This window comes from Plectropomus leopardus, chromosome 9 (genome assembly GCF_026936395.1).
Source record: "Plectropomus leopardus strain MGB_pleo_1.0 chromosome 9, ASM2693639v1, whole genome shotgun sequence".
Classification (NCBI taxonomy): domain Eukaryota; kingdom Metazoa; phylum Chordata; class Actinopteri; order Perciformes; family Serranidae; genus Plectropomus; species Plectropomus leopardus.
In genome coordinates, this window is record NC_142184.1 from 30,419,279 (window position 1) to 30,440,609 (window position 21,331).

Below are 21,331 nucleotides of genomic sequence, written 5' to 3' on the forward strand. Positions count from 1 at the left end.
TTCACAAGAAAACACAGTTCCTTATCCAACAGCTCAAATACAAAAACTTTCAATTACAGTAACAAATCAAGTAAATATCTGGCTAATCTATTACAAACCAAAGGCAATTATTTCGTCAACAAAATGCCAAACAATAAATCACCCGCACCAGTTGGACTTCCTGCAGAATTCTTCAAATATTTCGGGAACATACTGTCAAAATTATTCAACAGAGTACCTACAGAAATCAAGACCCCCTCTACCATGCACTCCCACATGAACACCGCTGTGATGACACTCTTATCAAAACCCAATAAAGACCCAAATCTAAACAATCTTGCAACATCAGCGTACTTACAGAATACATTACAATAGAAAGAATGACAGCATACCAAAAACCTGGAAGGCATTTATCTCGCATCTAAACTTCGAACAAAACTAAAAACCAAGCCACGTACGTTCACCAACCCTACCCATGACTGACACCCATTACACGCAATTATTAATATTAATACTAGTATTATTATTGTTAATATATCCACAACTCAATCAACATTTTCATCGACAGTCAAATGGACGGTTATTGAAAACATGGCAATTAACTATTCATTTTCATGTTGTTATTATTATAAATGCTATTATTATTATTGTTATTATTATTATTACTGCAATTATTAGTATTAGTATTATTACTACTGTTGCTTCCACCATAACTGCCACTGCTTTTACTTAATTTGGTTGATATTATTTTTATTATTACATTATTATTTTCAGTATATATTATTATAATAAAAAATAACCATTATAATTAGTTTTATTATGTTATCACTATTATGTATTATCACTGTGATGCTGTGGCGGCAATCATGTTGGCTGTTGATGACAACCCCTCACCTTTGGTATCAGCAAACAACCACAAAGTTTGTTTTTTTTCGTTTTTTTTTTTTTTTTTTTGTGAATTCAATCTGATCTGGGGGCGAGTATTCCTGCTCATCGGTTGATGCAGCTACACCTTCTGCCCCGCTGAACCCTGACCATGACCATGACCATATGCTCATGAACAACAGCTCACTTGACCGCAGTCCATACCACCAAAGGAAGAAAAATTGTCTTTGGGAGAGTATCTCGTTTGTACTTCAATGTTGCTTATGATGACAAACAAAAACAAAAAAATACCACGCACACATACACACCCCTCCCAATCAGAGCTGCTGTCCAGGAATTGTATTTGAAGAAACTTTAAGGTAACCAGCCAGTGAATCATAACATAAGCAAGTGCACTTCAGTTTTCAAGTTATCACATTCACAGCTTTTGTGGCACTAGTAAACTGGTGCGTGAGAGATTCTTTCAAATTGTGCTCTGTTCACCATTTTTCACAACAACTCACCAAGTCACAGCTCAGAATAATGAAGCATTACCACAGAAATGGCTGGAGATGTCTGACTAGCTGTGTTTATTCACAGCAGCGTCTGGGCATTTGAGATGGATACACGCTATGTTTTATCCCTTTGAAAAAACAAGCTACTTGTTATTTGGGTTCTATATTTTCCAGAAAAAAAAAGAAATTAAAAGGTCAAACATATATTTTGCTCAGCATGTCATCAAGCAAGTTGGAGGAAAAAAACATGAAGGGTGTGATTGGGTTTTGGCAAGTCACATCTTCTTGCAAATTATGGCTTAAATTGCACACTGCTACAAAGGGGAGCATTAAAATGAAAACCCTGTAATCCATGGCTGCATTCATAGCAAACAGAAAAATAAATGGCATAAGCACAAATGTAAGGCTTCAATAAAAGAGGAAGTCTCTTTTAAAGACACAGCTTAAACACAATACAGATACTCACACACAGTTATTGCACTTTTCAAAGCATTACTACAGGTAAATAAAAAAGCAATGGTTCCAGAGAGGGCCTACCTGGGCCTGTGTGACAATATTCTTCAGCAAGATGAAATCTTTTACATTGGAAGACACAGAGATAAAGAAATGAAATTAAACACAGTTTCCTGCCAATGCTAACTTGTCTTGACACGCCCTATCACGCTTGTTGTTGCAAACTTGATGTTTTTGCATTTGTTGAAGTGTTGACTACTCGGTTTGTTTTAATTCACTGGAACTCCAGTTTCTGTTTTCTCTTACTTAAGTGCCTCATTTCTTAATCCAGGGTTCCCACACATTTTTGTGGTCAAAATTTCAAAATCTTTTCATTACTTTTACATGGACCCATAATAAAAAAATGGTTCTAAGACAATATTTCTTTCACTACTTTCCTGGCGTTTTTCCAAACATATCAGATTAAAACTCTATTAAAAGGAGGGAGAGACGGACCGCGGGGAGAAAATGAAGAGAAGTACTAATGATGAACAAGATGTTGTCTCACACTGACACCGATTACAGCTTTGTTTCGTTGACAGCTTCAGAAAATAATTTAGCAGTTATGTTACATTATGTAGATGGTAATCCAAGCAAGATTACTAAAAGATTTTCATTACACACAACAAAATCCCATTTTGCCCCCCCAAATTTTCAATGATTTTTGACTCATTACGTGACATTTCCAGGCCTTGAAAATGCGAATTAATTCTATGACTTGTCAAGGTTTTCCGTGATAGTGAGAATCCTGATAATCTTTCATGAAACCTAGGAATTGTTCAGGAATTTACGGACATAGAAAAATAAAGTATACCATTTTAACTTTTTCAACTTTTTCTTTAAAAAATGTTAAATAATTCTTCAATTAAACTAAATTTGGTAGCACTGTTTACCCTAGATAGATATCTTAGATATAGATTTTACAAATGCACCACACATTTGACTTTTTCAAGTGAAATTATGTTAACCTAATGGATAACTTTTCCCCTACTCTCAATACGTATTGCTCCACCAATTCCATATCAGACCACAATGTTACCGGACTCACAATGGACAGTTTAAGAAAGAAAGTATCTTGATATCTTTTTTAATTCCAGAAATTATTCTTCTTATCAAAGCCTGATCTGCATTACCCAAAATGTAACTTAAATGCACGAGTTTGGTCAGAGATTCAGGAGTGTTCTGCTAGTAGTGGCTAATGTAGCTTCAAGCCATTCCCTTTAAACCAGATATGAGGAGCTACTGAGGTCTGGTGGGCTCAGGGCTTTATTACTTGTAGTCATCGAGTGCTGACTCAAGTGGAATTTTTCAGACTTTGTGCAGCTCCCTGTGAAGCCACGAAATGCTTTCTTAAGCTCTTTTTCTCCACATAAACAGTAGTGCTCCTTAACACCTGTAAACAGACTTTGAGTAAAATCAGGTTCCCCTTTAAGACTGTATGACATTTGTTAAAATTGCTATTTTCACAGTGCAAGTCATTAATAAACATGTCCCCACTCTTACATTAACCTCTGTATTATTTTTTAACCTAAATTCCGTCACATTTTCTGATCAAGGCCCTGCAGTGGAGAAGCCTGTAGGTGGATAACCCCTTCATGTGCCTGCATTCACTCTTACAAGGGGAGCTCTGACTAGGAGTAGAGCTCGGCTGGACCCAGCCCTGACCACAGGTATGTGGTTGTTTGTTCAGCCTACCTGCTAAGAGCTAAATACAGACAGTGATAGGGGAGGGATGGCAACTGACTTTTTACTAGAACTATGCAGTGACTCCAAGTCTCTCTGGAAATGACTCCCAGATAAACATTTAAGGTAATGTCAACAAGTGTTGTGACAAGCTAGATAAGACAAGCCCAGGCAGTGGGTGATGATGACATTTGATTTGTCGTTAAGATTTCAATTTGGCATGTGTTTATGTGCAAAAGCCAAGAAAGCAAGTTAAAAGGAATCACTCTGAAAACGAGAAACTCCGCCCTTCTTCCATATAAAATTCATTTTCACAAAATCATGAGCCCAAATCCTTACTAACATACACACATTTCCACAACAATAAATACTGACAAATGCAGTGACATACATAAATAAATGCCATCCATCGATATTCTACTGTAGATGGTTTGAATGAATCTGCTGTGCTCACTTTCACAGTCAGCACATTCACATGCATTCCAGCCAATGCAAGAGGAGAACCTGCTCCTCTGAACCGTGACTTTAATTTATGGCTCATTAGTTCTCTGAAGACCAAGCCTTAGGAGAACTGCTGCTGCACAGCAGGGGTGCTGATAAAGCATATAAAGGCCATGACACACCAAGCTGATGGTCAGCCGTCCACCCACTTTGGGCCAACGGTGAGCACCTGCAGCTCTCATCACCAATGTGTGTGCCGCAACGGTGGCCCCCGTTGACCTTTGTCAACCATTGTCGGCTTTTTCCCACCGACTCAGCATGTTGAATCTGCGGTGGTGCCAAGGAGCCTAACAGTGAATAAAATTACTCTGACTGGCTGTTCAGCTCAGCGCACGAGAGGAGGAGGAGAAACAAATGAGAGGAATGTAAACAAACAGCTCGGACTGAGGTTGAACAAAATTTGTTATACAAAATAAGATATCGATGGGTTGTATTGTTGTTCACTGGGGCATGGTAAATATGTTCTGTTCTTTCAATATTGGGTTGGTGTTATTGTGCCAACTGGCTAACTAGCATCATAGTGGTCTTCTGTTTTCCGTTTTGAATGACTATTACAGACGACGCAGCAGAGAACATACGTGCTTGTTGGTTTCTGGTGAGCTCCTGTGCAACTTTTTTGCCTAGACACGACGATGTGAGGGCGACACAGCAGAGGGCTTTCGTCGCAACTAGTTCTCTGACGTCAGTTTTGGTATGTCTGGGCCTTGACACCAACTCGACAACAGAACTAAACGTTAAAGACAGGTCTGCCCAATTTGACAAGGTAATTTCTAGAAAAATGGCAGGTGAACAAAAATAAATAAATATTGAATTGTTACTAAACCTAAAGCCCTGACAGAATGTTAATGTGTCACCTGCATTTTGGGAACAATCCATCTGCACTTTGTTCTGCTAAACATCAAAACAAAACACTGTTTTCACACTAGAAAGCATACAAACAAATATGACAGATGCTTTGTTGATTACAGCACAAACTGTCCGTCTTTTCTTCTCAGGAAAAAAATTGGCTCCATTCACTTAAACAAGTCTCTGCAGCTGGTTTCGTTGGAGGGTCATAGCAACAAGTCAGTGCTTGTGATGTGCCACTCCAGGAAGAGATGAAAATCGTCCACGGCAACCACAAAAGTGCAAAATAATCACTGACATTAAGTCCAAAGGGGACGTGAAAGGCCATCTCAACCATCACACACCTATGGCACTGATGTTACTCCTCTTCCCTGCCCCTCATCGAGTCATGAGGTACTCTGGTGTTGAATAGTTGAAAAGCAGGAAATCCATCCGATACAGGTTGAACAGTTTCTTCTGGTAGAAAGGACTGATGTGCTTAAAAAAGCGCGCTGCCATGTTACCATCAGTCCTGGTGCTTTTACCAGAGGTAGGAAACTGAAGTGTCCCCTCCACTCCAGCCAACCTGAGCACAGCTTGAGCGTCTGGCTCCAGAGTCTCGTACTTACCCACTACGTCATAGTGGATCAGGCAGGGGTGGCAGAGAGAGTGCACCCGCTCCCAGTGCTCGTTAAAAGGTTCCTCCCGCTGCGTCCGCGGGTCCACCAGGTACTGCACAAACTCGTTAAAAGTAACGTCATTTCCTTTCTCCAGCGCTTCGGGCTCCGGGTCGGGCCGGTGCCGGCGGATGATCTTCGTCCCATAGCGTTTGTGAAAAGCCGTGTTGTAGCTACGGGTGAACTTGTTACGGTAAGCTGACACCAAGCGCTCAAAGGGCTCCCGTACGAAAATGAATTTGAGGTAGCTGCGGAGGCGATGGTTGATCTCTGGGACCGAGAACTCTGAAAGTGTGCGGAGGTTACCCGCCACATGGGCCTCATTTGCAGGGATGGCGAGGGGGTCAGTGTAGCGACCGTCGCTGGTAAGGACCATTAAGACACGCTTCCAATTAGTGCAGGCTACCTGAAAGTGATAAAAGAAGGGAAGAATCTCTTTTAAGCCAAAAAACACATTCATACATGGAGAAAAGTGAGAGCTGCAGTGTTTTGATACACTTCAACAAACTCACACATACATCAGCTGAATTATACGTGGCCTCCTGCGGATGGCTGTGGGAGATCAGGGTTTGCATAATCATGTATATATTGATTTACAATAAAAACCATGATAGCAGGAGCATTCGTTCTTTTTACAACAGAAAGTTAAAAGCTTCTGTCTTTTATGTCAACGCTTCATGACCTTATGTCACCTTACCGCACGTGCGGTGCAAATGCAGTACTTTGCATTAATTACTAATTTTCCTGCAGCTACAGGAGATTGTAGTTTGCATTAACCTGCATATAAATTATTCTAAAATAAAAACCATAATTTCATCACGTTGTACACTCGTCATGACGTCATTTTGCAACATTACTTGTGGAAAAAAACGCATGGTGGCCTCAGAGGAATGTATGATCAAACAATCAAAACGCCTTTGCACTCTGCTCATGATACTAAGCATATCTTGAAAACTAACTAATGTACATTGCTCAAATAACTTGTGCAGTTGTAAGAAATGTTTTATCTTTCTACATTTAAGTAATCTTTTGAATTAATGTGATGACATCTGATGAAGAAACATGGGACTTGACTTTTATAAATTATTATGGCTTATTGACTTTTTAACCTTTTAGTTTAGGTTGTACAGATTTAAGTGGTAAAAAGCATTTGAAGATACTCCAAGAAAATGATATCACAATATGCAAGAATAATAGTGTAGGCACTGGCAGACCATTTCTTTTTCAGAGTTCATAGGGTTAATACCTACTTAAAGCAGAATAATATGTTATACGATATTCCTGGAAAACAGAAATGACACTGAATTCTGACAAAAGACGAAAGCCAAATCAGAAGGCTAAACAACAATAATAAATTTCCAGTTTTTAGAACAGAGGCATGGACCTGTCTTTACTTTACCTACTTAACCTCACAGTTTGAAAAGCTCTGGTCTAAAATTTCAGCTGCTCTATTTAATCTCATTATGACCAACCTTGGGTACGTAGCAATAAATAAGGCTGTGTTTATCATCCACAATGAGATGTTTGAGATCATCAGATGAAAGCACTTGGCGCTTCCTCGTGTGGCTCAGACACGCCTGCTCCAACAGCTCCCTGCGACCTTGGAGGGATCTCTGCGCTGCCAACAGCTCCAGCTGCTTGTAGGGATGTGATCACAGTGATGCAGGAGAAAGAAGCAGAAATAGAGAAACCTTTTAAAAGCCAAGTTGTGCTTCCAGAACAGCTTATTCAACCAGTGTAATTCTATTAAGAGTGAACAACTGTTTGGTTATCACAAGAAAAACTGAATATTTGAAGACAAGTAGACCTCTCCTTCAACTTAAAATATTTTACAAAAAAATGCAGTTACCGAGCAAAATTATCTTTCATTTTGAGCTGTGTTTTGACCACCTGGCAAATATACAGTCAAGTATTTCCCTCTTTTTGCTCTTTTTTTGGTGTCAATCGTGATTGGATAAATTGTGTTTTTTTGTCTGTCTTGACAAAAATATATGTCTCTTTAGCTGCGAAATGATCAATTTAGTTCAACAGCGGGTCTGTAACTGTGTCTGTCTTGAGCAGGCAGTGTAAAGTGGGTTTATAAGGCTTTTGTGCTGAAAACATGAGAGTAAACTAAAACAGTATTGTTGCAAGCTGCACAGCTAACCAATGAGCTGAAACTCACTGTTAATCAGAATCAGCTTAATTGGCCAAGTATGTGTAAACATACAACGAATCTGACTCTGGTTTCAAGTTGTCCGTAATGTACCCACACAGTTCCAAGAGAAATTTACAGAAAAACAGAATAGAACTACAGCTAAGAGGACCAAGGACAGCAGAGATGAGAAAGGTAGGTCAAAATAAATATAGAACTGTTATGTTATTTAAGTAAAGGTAGAGGGAGCTACATTTTTAACTAAGAATTCTCCGTAGTATTTTCATTATGTGTGACCCCATTCACACAGCTGTGTGAAAGTTGTTCTCGCAATATTATTTGCTAAATTGCAATCATGAAAATGTTATCATAGCTGATATGATACACAAGGTCACCACGGTTGTCTTTTCCAAGCTCCAAGGGAGTTTAAATATGAAATGTTTTCACAGAATTAGGGGTTAAGTTTGACAACAATAAAAGCAAACTTTTTTTTTTTTTTTAAAGTGTGTCCCTTTGTATCATCCTGTGTCCCCTCTATAAATTCTGAAGTTTTTGTAAGTCTTTGAAGGCAGCACATGCAGAATTCTCAATGAGTTCTTTTTTTTCCTCAGAAGCAGTTTGTGTGTGTATAAATAAACTCTGTTTGTGGCAGCGTATGTTTTAACCATGTGGTGGTGTGTGTGTGGTTTTGTGTGTGAGAGAGAGAACGTGTTCTCACCTGGTCTCCATTGTAGAGGGCCTGCAGTGGACTTCTCCTGCTTTTCCCTGGTGTAGTGTCTGTCTTCACACCAGGTTCTACAGATAGAGAGAAAATAAATATCCACATGTTGAAAGCTGCTCCCCATATTTATTGATTGCCTAGGTAGAAAAAAACAAAATCACCATTTCATAGGAAAGTTTTACTTGTATTGTCTTTCCCTCAAGGTAAAATTTGAAATGAATGACACAAGTCTGTCTGTTACATTCTTTGTGTTATATGTCAAATAATATAGCATGTCTAAAGGGGTTTTACCGTGGTGCTTTGTTGATTTTGTCACTGCAAATTTAAGCCTGACCACATTACTTTTGTTTTTCTATAAGCCTATATGTGAGTCACTAAGGAGAGAAGCTTTTTTTTTTTTTTTTTTTAAAACGTATCGTTTATTTGCACAGAGGTTTAAATTTCTTTAAAGATGTTCATAAAACTTTTTAGGCAAGGTCAGTCAAAGCCAACTTTCCAACCCCTCCTTTGGTTCTGCCTTTGTCATGACGTGATCCTCCCTCCTTTCATTTATAAGTTCCATAGGAACAGTGTGTTCCCTCCAAACTCTCTGTAACTCTTACATAAGTCACATCTCTCCCCTTTGAGTCTGTCTCTGTCTTTGTTTTACTGAACCTTTTTTTTTCTTAATCTGCCCCTTTTTAATTTGAATGTTATGCTTCAGGAAATCTTTCCACAGAAAATTCACTGGAGAACACGAAACAAAACCAGTGCCAATGTCTTTACATTACGCAACCAAACAATGATGATATGCATCAGTGATTAGCCATGGGTTAGAACAATATATTAGTAATGATGGAGCTGCTGGAGGCTCTAAGAAATTTAAAATATCTGGTTTGAGACCATGTTATCTCTCCTTAGTCCACCAACCTTTATGAACACATCTGTCTTTTCCTTCCATCCCCCACTCCCATCCCCCTCCTCTTTAGCTCCACCCAGGCCTGATGGTGGTCAGTGTTGGGGTCTGCAGCTAATGGTAGTGAGTGAGAAAAGGGATTTTTTTTGCACATGTTGCTTAACAATGCATGGGGTTGTTTTACATCTTACCCAAAGTTAGAATGAGATGGAAGTGGAGACGTGGGGAATGTGCTTTGTGTGCTTTATGTGTGTTAGCATGAGGGAATTGACTTAAAAGAAGTCCTATGGAATGATGGGAACATGCCATACCATCATATGGAAAGCATATCAGCTTGCAAAGAAGCAACTTGAAGGGCTACACTCTGCAAGCATGCAACCCAGAAGGCGTTGTATTCTCTCCCAGTGTTTCTCTTCTTTTTGCTGCATTCACATTGAGCAAATAAAATAGAACTTTCACTGTTTTAATATGGCACCCAAATATAATAAATCTAAGTCAGCTTGGGACTCTGGTCTCATGAAAATACGTACTATACACCACTATTGTTTACAAACTATTGTTCTTGTTAAAATCAAACTGTAAATCATAACTCCTTCCTGCTATTTTGAGGAACCAGAAAAAAAGAGAACACTTGTACAAATGGTGACTATGTAAATATAGTACAACATGTAGTATAAGAGGATCTGAGACAGACAGGCAGTGAGACAGACTGCCGTGATGCAGCTTCTCTGTGTCCCTCCTCTCTGACTAAGCTCACATGAATCATCAAAATCCTCAACTTCCTTTGGGTGAATCTGTGCCACATCATCTCATCACGCAGCGATAGACATCTAAGGCTTGTTGTAACATGTTGAAAGCTTTACTGGACTCATATACAAAACCAGATCTTCAGCCAAGTATAGATACAAGGCACACACACAGTTCCATCTATTTGTATATGATATTTTACATATAGGATAAAGTGTATATGATGAGAGGCTTTGCGCAGCACTCAGAGAGTGAAAGTTAAGGTGTTAGGATGTGATCGTGAGGAGAAAAGAAGAAGAATGGTTTAGAGAGGTCAGAGAAACAGTGCACTGCTTCCCACAGGTTTAAAGCCTAAAAACTCATCATGCAGGGAAGTCAGACAGTCTACGTACAACTGAATATAACGGATGAGGTGTCTAAGCTCTCAGTCAACAGTTCACATCTTAAGCAGCTAAGCCTTTCACAAACTATGTACGCTTCCTCAGGAAGCTGGAAAGTAGGTCAAGAGACACTTGTGGAGGCCCTGCTCATATTAATGCTTTATTGTCTGTTTTTCAATAATAAACACTGTGTGATGGAGAGGAAACATTTAAGTGATTCATCCATACTGATATATCCAGGGGGAAGTTGGGAAAAAGGGCAGAGTATTTATAGATCTCATTTGTCAACTCAAGTCCAAAACTTGAATATGCTTGTAAATTTGTTTAAAAGGTTAGAAAAGACTGTTTGGTTTAAGGCAATGTGCCATTTAATAAGTAGTAAAGCTAATTTGCTAACAATATGCTAACAGCTAAAAAAAATGAGGATGAGGGACACAATAGTAAGACACGCGTTTGCTGTTGGGATATGGTGTTCCACCTGAAAGCGGCAAAAGAGTAAAAAGTGACACAAGGTAAAAATTTGGTTTGCTTGCCCAGCCAAGTGTTTGGCTTAATACCATTTTTTCTGTAGAGAAAAAGTTGTCCTTTGCTTCATATATTTACCTTAATAATCTTATTTTAATTTGACCTGAAGTTAACTCATTTAATTTTGAATAAGAATCATCTGACCAACAACTTGCTGTTATCTCAGCAGCGGTGCCCCTCCTTAATGTCCTAGCACTGTGTTTGCAGTTACAAATATGTGATTAAATGTAATCTTCATCCTCAGAGAGCTTTCACTTTCTGGTGTGTGCTCTGTCCTTTCAGCGGAAATTGATTGACTATGTAAAACCCTTTTTATTCGGTTTTATCACTTAATTAAACATACAAAAGACGGCTGCTCTTGTATCGTCATTTATTCTTTCACTTCTCTGCATGGAAATACACTAATTTCTACCACACTGTCTTTCTCTGTTTTATAGTTTTTTCCAGACATGCCACTTGACATCCTGTACACCTCTGTAAACTTTACTATAAAATCTGGCTAAAAAAATGATCTCATCTTTCCTCTTAAATTTCAAGAGCCTATATAAAGGTTTCTGTGTCTACTGGCACCACAACATATCAGCTAACCTAGATGTTCTTTTCCATTAGTAGTACTGTCTTTTTTTGTGTACCAAAATGTTAAATGCAGGATTTTTTCTCATCTTTTTTAATGCATCAAAGCAGTCACCTGCACTCACACGGTTATGTTTTTTTTTGCTCAATGGAAAAATAAACTCATTAGGCTACTCTAATTTGATCACAACAAACCACATCTCTTTCTGTGATGTGTGTTCTATCACACGCAGCAGAAAACCGCCACTTCCTCTCAGACCCAGGAAATGACACAATGCTGACAGTTGAAAAACAGTACAAGCCTTACTACACACACAAACAGGCCCACGCTGAACATGGGTCTGCCTGGTTTAACAGCCTGTTTGGCGTGTGAAGCCTTTGCTGTTGTTAAATTCACACATAAACAAGGTTCCATTAAGCCTGCATACTGGTCCTTGTCGTTATCAACAGATGGCATTATCTTGTGAGTAATCAGTTACCGGAAAGTTAGTGACAAAGTTTGTTAAGAAGTATAGTGAAATGCTTACAGTATGTGTGGTCCAATGCATCAAAATGCTTTTTTTTGTTATTATTTTTTTTATCCACACAAATCTCTTCCCTCTACCGTCGGCAGATAAGCTTCCCTTTTTGTTGAAAAAACTCTTCCCCTTTCTGATCATGATAAATGGCAAAGAGGATTCTTTATGCAAATATTTACTTTAAGGGGTAAGATTACACCTGATTGCACTTTAAACGGAGGCTTGTCTTTATGAGGACCCTGTCATGGAAGTTTCCATTAGATAACTTCTATGTAATTTGCTTTGATCGAGAAGTGTGTATGCCTGTAAAACTGAAAGTGAGTGAAGGAGAAACAAGATGTCACACATGAAAACAACTGAAGGCAGGAAGAGATAATGGGGCTGCAAGACTTTCTGTTTTTATTTTGAGAGTAGCTTGATTCAAAGGTGTCACAACATCCACATGCTCAGGGCTGCACATGGTGGTGATTACACCAACAACATGAGGTGACTTTATGATCAGTGATATCCTTTGTAGTAGGACAGGGAGTTCCTTTAAATCTCACTCTGTCTCTCCTTATGTTCGCTTGCACAATTTTTTTCATGGATTAAATTACTACATAAACCTGCTACTTTCTTACTTCAGGACGTTGTACTCCAAAACAAACATGCCAGAGTATGCTAGAAATACATCTGAGCCCCCCTCTAGTTCAAAACATTAAAAGGCTTCAGTCTGATGGACGAGGAGTTTACTCAGCTTAGACGTGAAGGGAGAAACGGTCCCCTAAATTGGTGAGGCCTCAACAAGTTTGGGTTAATAGTCACCATTGTATAAACACAGCATGTATGTTGGGGTCAGGATGAGAGAGGCCAAAGGGGGTAACCCCAGCACATGATAGTGTTGTCACGATATTGAAATTTCTCACTTGGATACAATGCCTTGAAAAATATTGATATTCAGTAGCTTTTTTAATACCGCAATTAATTTTTTTTTTACTAAAACATAAATGTAACAGGACTGTTACGTGACAGCTAAAACTTTTCTTTCCTTGGTAAGTAGCAGAAAACAGCAAAAAGACTGTAGTTAACATAAACAATACGAGAGAGCACAAAAGCACAGATTTTGGTTTACCAATACTGTGCAATATTAGTATTGAAACCGTTTCAAATATTCAAAATCAATAAGGCTGGGGATCACCAAAGGCCCCGCGATACAATCTTATCAGGATACTTTAGTCACGATACAATATTATTCAGGTCTTGCAAAATGCTGTGTATTTCAATAACATTTATTGCAATATATTGTGATTTATTACTAATTTTCAACTGCAAATTCTGTCTCCACCAAAACATTTTCAAGTTTTCAGTCTGTTCATCTTACAGCAAAATATTTTTTTCTGCAAATATATCTTGTCGACTAGAAAATCAATTGATTTTATCTAGCAGGCTACCAAAAGTTTGATTTTTATTTGCAATATTAGTGATTTATATATTTTAAAAGCAAAAACATACTAGGCGCCCTTGTATTTATACGACATTACCACACAAATATCGCAATACTATGCCCCGCCCCTAAGAACCCATACTAATCAATAAAACAGTATTTTTACAATACCAGTACGTAATGTGTGTAGACTTGGCGCTAGGGCAGGGCAAAATGACACAACTAGATTTTTCTTTGATCAGCCGATACTCACTATATAAGTCAAAGCACTATTTCTGTTGAGCTCAAAGATTCTCTCAAGCTTTAAATTTCCTCAGATGTAGATAAATCAATTATGTTAAGCAGATAAAATCCCTCATTTTCAACCTATGTGTCTTTTGTCATTAAAAAGGCAATAGTATCCGTGATATGTCATATAGTAATGTTACAGTTTGTTGCTGGGATGTTCTTCTAAGAGCCATGAGACTTGTTCCAAGGACCAAGCCTAATTGCGTGTGGTGTTGGTGATGCCTCAGTAGATAATCTTAATTTGTGTAATTCCCTGTCTTTGTTGGCACAGGTTTTCAATGGAGTTACTATACATCAGCAGTCTGTTTTGTGTCTGATTTTAATTAGCTTCACCCTGTCTGGGATGGTCTCATCCACCCTGTGGCCAAACAGGCCTTTGAGTAGACAAAGTCTTGCCATGCCACTGAGGTCTTGATATCACAACTTTATATTTAAGGTTGTTTTGATTGTTACATTTAGGTTTATTTGGGGAAGAATGCTGCCTGTTTCTTAAGAACTGCCATATCTCAACACATCATTATCCATATCAGAATATAGTTGTAGTTTATTAATTCAAAATGACTTTAAAAATAAAACTCCAAATGGATCACAGCTAACCTGCAACTGCACAAAAAACAATCACTACCAGTGCCACTAGTTTACAATCGAAAGATCAGAGGCCCAGTCTGACCAAAGCATGAAGCACTAAAACCACAACATAATTCACAACTCCTTTAGACACAAGCCTCAAGCTCTTGTCTTAGCACATAAATCCACTTATGCTTTAGTGCTTCCTCTTTTTAACAACAGTTCTGAATGTTAGCGGTTTAAAACAAACAACAAACAAAACTAAAGCCAGAAGGCTTAGCGATTTACAAGATAAAGCATGTTAGGGATATTAACAAATCAACTTTTGATACACCCCACAGAGTGAAGCACAATAAACAGCCAGCGGATGTAGCATGTGGTGTGTAGCGCTCTCTTCAAAGCTGTCAGCATTGTGAAGGACCTATAAGTCATCACAACATTCTTTGTTTTTTTCACAACAGCTGCAATTATGTTAAAGTTGGATGATAAGTGGCAGTGTGCATAACGTAGCCCCGGTGTGTTCAGTTACAGGATTGCACTTTGTGTGTATGAATGGGTGTGTTCGTGGGTAAATACATGTGTTAAATAACAAAGCTTACAGTGTGTTTGTGTGTGTGCCTACAGCAAGTTAAAGAAAAAATGCCAATGTGAATTGTGTGCTGACTGTGTGGGCAAGACACATCAGAGCAGGCCTAGATGTTGTCTCTGTTTAGAGTTGTGAGGTGTAATCCATCACTGTCAGTGGAACCAGCACGATGGATTCTGCCTTTATGAACTAGAGTTTAGAGCATCAGTGATGTATGGCGTTAACAACCTTCAAAATGCCTGTCATCCATATGCAGCAGTTTGTTTTTTAATTCAGCTCACATTTGATCAATGTGTGTGACATGAGTTGTGACAGAACAGAAAATAGTGACATGCTATGAAAGGCAAACCACAGCTTTAAAATGTGTTTTTCAGATGCCCGTGGGCATTTCAGCTTGATCAGACAACTCACTATTGTCTCCTATAGCTGGGAAACAGAGAGAAGAGTTTTCCCACCCCTGTAGTATGCAAAGTCATGAAGGCATGCCCAGCAAATGAAGTGGAAAAGTTGGACAGGGGGAATGCAGAGCAAACAGCACCGTGAACAGAGAATATGTTCATGGTTCAGAAATGAGAGGAAACCTCAGACACAAGTCCCGGTTCTGCTTGAGGACAGTATACAGTGTGTCAATTCAGTTTCCAACCATGATGCAAACTAAACATGACAAACAGCCATGTAATATCACAAAATCTCATAAAAGAGTGTCATGTATTTCTACAACTGGGTGGCACTATCCCTTTATTTTTAATCAAAATGTGAATTTGATGACAGGAAATGGATTCCTGTATTAAACAGCAAGGCTAAGCTCTTTAAAATTAGCACTGTGAGCAAAAGTGTAGATTTCACTTATCGTGTAAACGCTGACAAGTTCACTTCACCTTTGACAAGTGCACACATTGCACTCCACCCTTCCACGCTGAACTGAGAGACTTGGCATCACATATGCTCAAACGACACGCACAAAGACACTGCTGAGTCAATGCAACCACATAAAAGGGAGTCTGAGAGGAAATAGAGACTGGGTGTTCATCTCTATTTTTGTTTAAATTACGATGTGCCCATGTTTAATAAGAGAGGCTGGCTGGAAATAGCACATCAGAGGATTTTCCTCAGTATGTCAAAAATGTTACACTGCCTTGAGAGAGGATATTTTGGGGTAAATCCAACAATTAAGTAGTGATAGGAACATCTCTTTTAAAAGCTTAATGGAAGCATGACATGTAAAGTACCTTAATAGGGACAAAGGGAGGTAATTCCTTTTCCAGTATGATCCCAAAGTTAAGTGTCTCTGGGGCTGTGAATGTGGGGTTGACCTTTTTGCCCATCAGCTATGACTGTGTCTAAAGCCTGTTCACAAGTTGGCTCACAAGTAGACAGTAGAACAGGTGTGAATGCACCTAAAATGTCTTAAGACCCGATCACTCAGACCTCATTCAGAGGTGGTCTGGGCTGCATATGGCCACATTCTTTTAGCAGTGTGTACGCTAATGTGTCCTTGGCCACATTGAATGACGTCCTACACAGCTATTGTATTTGTTCATCCAACTCCCCATGATACTAACTGTCTGTTGCTGCTGCCCCAGAGTTGAAGTCCTCCCGGAGAATGGTCAGTTCAACATTTGCCTGGTTAGTGAGTTAACACAGCTGCAACTGTTAAATTCACAATGATACTGAAATGGCCCAATTCTGTCGTTAAACTGTTTTTTCCCCCTTTTTTCCCCCTAGGAATCAATAAAGTATTTCTGATTTATAATTAACAGTTAGGTGATGGTGTATGCCGGCTGACTTGCCCATCCTTAGCCCCCACATGGAGCTCACACTCCTGCAGCAGTAGTCTCTGAGAGGTGGAGGGACCAGGGGGTGCGCTTGTCTCATGATAAACAGAGACAGAGAGCAAGAGATGGGCAAGAAGGGGCTGACCCAATCAATACGCTGCATGCAGCTCCAAAATGTGATAAGATTTTACTCACTTTAAGTAGGCTATAAATGTGCCTATAGCAAGACAAACATCCCCCTAGTTGAAAATAACAAATTTAGTCTTTGCAGATTGAAATTATGTACATAGACCTGGAAAGTGACATCCAATCTCAAGTGGGTAATTGAGTCATGTGCATACACAATCTAATGCCAGGTGTGAACAGACAGAGCTGTCCACCAGTGATGCAATCACCCAAGATGCATGAAAATATGTGGAAATGGGATCTAAAACATACAGTGCAAAGCACAATGCAGTGATCTATATCCATTCTTTAAATCCATGCATGAACAGATCCTGCGATTCTGAAATCTTTTACGGGGTGATAGGTTGGGCAATACAACTGATGTAGCCTGAATCCATCTAACCTTAAATCAAGCAAAACTCCTCAAGTCTAAGGTGACAGCTTCCATGATCTTTAATTAATATCAGGACTAAAAAAAACAAAGAAAATCAAATATTGTACATCTGACAAGTCACAAGCAGTGCATATTTGGCAGTCTACCTAAAAAATACTTAAATGATTCATCAATTATGAAAACATGGCTTTTTCTGTGATAAACTCATTAAGTGACTAATCATTTCATCTCAAATATCCAATGCGGCTTCTTCTTTTACAATAATTCAATATGAAGGTTTCAATACACAGCAGTAACTGAAGACATAAGCTATCTGTCAAAATAGTCTTATGAAAGAAGTATTCTGGCAGTCTGTGGACCTCAACAAACCAAACCAAGTGTTTTAAATCAATTACACAATAATAATATTACATGTGGCGTGGTAGCTGGCCAGTAATTCTGGTACACACCCACTGGACTGATTCACCATGCAAATTGCATTACTGTTGGTATTTTTGGACAGGTGGTATGCTATTAAGCAAAATATTCATATAAGTCCTAAACCCTGTGTACTCACGCCATACACCTGGCCATAACTGAGCTACAGGATGCTTAAGTCATGTTCACCCTCAGGCACCATGCTGCACATCATTTATTTAGTCATCCATGTGTGCAGCATCCTTAACACCAATGATGTCATTTAAACAAAAGCCGAGGAAATGCTGTATCTCACTGCCAAATTCCAGAGTTTAAAAATTATCTCGCCCACAGAGGAACTACAACTAATGCTCAAAATAAGTTGACATATCTGAGTCTAACCAACTCAAATCCCTAAATAAATTAGGTTTTAATGGAGCAACAAATCTGACATGACTTAACAAATGTGTTTATAATAGCCCACTGGACAGGACTCATATTTTCCGAGTGCCAAATCCCAGGGTGTTGGCACAGGAAGTCCGACAATAGAAGCACAACAACAATGTGCACTGTGCTTCCTGTCTGGTAACAGTAAGCTTAATTGGGAGATTTGAAGACAAGTGAACTGGAAACGTGCATATTTTAAAATTATATCTAGAATGTCTGTGTTCAACTTACAAGTACAGGACATTCTTCATATCATATGCTTTTGGCAGGATTGATCTGTCAGCAGCAGGAAATATTTTCCTTTTGGGGAGAGAGTGCTTTGTGTTAAATGGAGGTTTTATGAAAGCAATGAAAGAGGCAGAAAACAGATCAGAGGCTGAGGAGGAGACTTGTACATAAAAAAGCTTTTATCATACATGACTATAGGGCTTCACAGGTAAGAGTGCACTTAGCTTGTAACTCATGACAGTGAGACAGACACAAAAGTAATATAATAGCAACCATCAGCATGATTTTCTTCTCTTAAATCTCAACTATGCGCCCAGCTCTCCATCAACAGTCCGCTAATGTTACTAGAAGAAAACTCACATTTCTCATCCTCTATATGCTGATTGGGTGACCATCAAACCTAAATCAAGATGTCTGATCAGACATCAGACATGAACAGTCATCCTAAATGTACAGGAAGTTAGAGTTAAGTTTTCACACAATGAGCACATTGTAAAAACTACTGGTGTTACACACATGAAGGAAATGAACCCATGACACATAGTCTCCCAGTTTGGTATGCGACATCATGTCATGGTCAAGATATTTCCAGGAAGTGTGATGCCATATGATTTGTCTAGGTGGTAAAGATGACTCGTTGATGTTGGGTCTCAATTTTAAATGACCTTTTTTAGAAGTTTTCAATGTCTTGTGAGTGAAATATTAGTAGATGGGGAAAAATTTGTTATTTGCCCATCTTCATCACAATATCATTATACTAGATATATCTTTATACAGGCAATTTCTACAGAGACTGATCTGGATCTCCAATATGACAACACATTCACATCCCAACTCCTAAAATATCATCACTCGTTCAGTACTGTCCATGTCTACAAATGACTCACTAGGTATCCTCCTTTGTCTATTGCTGATGTTCTGGAACGGCATGTTAATTTATGCCTGTTAAATGCACTGTGTTTTTCAGAAATAAACTAACACTTTTTAATGGAAATATACAGTTTCTGCTTGTTAAGTACATAGTCTTTTTCAAAATAAATGTACATGGGAGATAAAACACCCAGTATTTGCATTTATTTCTGTGCACAACACAAGCATGTGATCAGGTTTAGAAAAAACACCATAGTTTGGCTCAACATTCATACGAACAACAAGCTCCAGGGTGAAAGTCCAGGGTTTGTTGTTGTACTAACAGGGTTTCAAACTGATGCTGTCAGGGCATGTTATAAACTGATGCCGTCTGGTGGCGTATCATACCAACGCAAGAGGAGCCTTCAGGTCTGGACAGCGGCATATCACACAATCGCAAAAGGTGGCTTTTTGCGTCGGCGTCTGACACCGAAATCACTAACCAAGTGGCAGTATCTGGCTGAACATCAAGTTTAAGTTTAATATCTCATATATGACTACAAAGAACGGCTTAAATTTGTTTACAAATGCAATAGCCAAGGAATAAATCACAATTTTTCTCATTTAGACATTTTTCATCATTTAAACTATTGAAGCAAACTAGACATACTGCAGCAGATTATTCTGAATTAGGACTACTGGCTGGTTCCTTCTGTCCATTTTCACTTCACTGTGCTTCAGTCACATTAAAACAGCAAAGAGAAGTGAGAGATGAAAAGCACTGGAAATACCCATGCAGAAAAAAACAAGACATTTAGTGATGGTTGTCAAACCATCTCTGACTTGATACACACTAATTAAGGAAGCCCTGTGCTCTGTTGACTTCCTGTAAAATTAGTCCTCTCTACTGTGGCTCCAACATGCTTTTCGTGTGGCCTACATGTCTACTAAAATGACTGAAGAGCAGACAAGCCTGAGCAGGTAAGCAATAAGGATAATATATACCTAGATCGTGAAGGGGGTGGGGGGGCAATTGGAGTGCTAAAGTGTGTTACTTGTAGGTTTGGATACATGTGGCATATGTGTTTGCCCCTGACAACTATGCACATATTCCATCTCTGGTGGTCTATAAAAGATAATTCATTGCTGTGGTTGTGAACTGTTCCATTGTGGGGTGTGTGCTGGAGACAATCCAGGTGAAATTATGGGTGTAATGATGCTTTTTAATAGTTTACTATTTCTTAATCATTATCTGTTAAATATTATGACAAAAATGACATCTCACCCAAACTGTGGAAAGTCCCACAATTCAATTATACTTTATAACAAAAAAGAAAAAAAAAGAAGATTGATCGAGTTCTTCTTGCCTGACAACAACACCAAAACCTGGGCACTGGTTCCTCCTCTCTGCACCATTCTCCTCCTCCTCCTTTCCTTACTATCCACGTGGAAAACATTTATATTAAATGCTCTTCCACTCTCTTCTCTGTGCTCATGTTGCACAAATCAATCATCTCCACCTTTCTTTCTCTCCTACTGCTCTCCCTGGGAGTCTGCAGTCCCCTGAGGGCCAATCTGCCTTTCAATGTCTAGGACGGGCTCAGCCCAGGAAACAAAGGGAGAGGAGAGGTAAGAGGAGGAGAGGAGGGTTAAAGCAGAGGAATGCGGGGGGTCTGCAAGGGGGGGGCTTTCAAAACATTGCACTGTTCACAGTGAGCTTATTCATACCTGTCTCTACACACATTCTGTTTCACGTATGTACAATAACACACACAGGTGTACTAATGTTGCTGATTATGACAGAATTATTGTAAGACCACATTACCCCTTTTTAAAAGCCTGAATGCTTAATTAAAAGTGTATGCAAGACCAACAACCTATTATCCACAAGTTATAACATGTATGGTATATTGTTTGTATCTAACTGTGTGACACTCATGTAGTAATATATATAGCACATTTTTGATAACCATAAATCCAGTGTGCCATTTTTAACTGCAATTGTCAGCACTCATACACAGGTCTATTTAACACAACACCAGACAAGATATTATAGGTGCACAGCATAGCTAACAAACATTACATGTGTAACTATTGACTCTATAGTTTTACTTTCTTTATGGTGACTGCACTGCATATTTATCTATATCTATCTATATCTAAAGCAGTGTCGCTGTTGTATTA

At 38.9% G+C, this 21,331-nt stretch overlaps 1 protein-coding gene across 3 annotated transcripts in view; it reads right to left on the reverse strand.

Annotated features, from left to right (window-relative positions):
• Window positions 1-1,188: 1,188 nt before the first annotated feature.
• LOC121946975 (carbohydrate sulfotransferase 11-like) overlaps window positions 1,189-21,331 on the reverse strand; it is a 132,074-nt gene continuing 111,931 nt past the window's right edge. For 2 of the 3 annotated variants that reach the window (XM_088082490.1, XM_042491825.2), the window contains 3 exons: window positions 8,389-8,465; window positions 7,009-7,173; window positions 1,189-5,942 (listed from right to left, as the gene is read on the reverse strand). In XM_088082490.1, the coding sequence (XP_087938616.1) occupies window positions 5,259-5,942; window positions 7,009-7,173; window positions 8,389-8,465 (926 nt within the window). In that variant the 3' untranslated portion in view covers window positions 1,189-5,258. The remainder of the gene's footprint in view (window positions 5,943-7,008; window positions 7,174-8,388; window positions 8,466-21,331) is intronic. The other variant, XM_042491826.2, reaches the window with a different exon arrangement.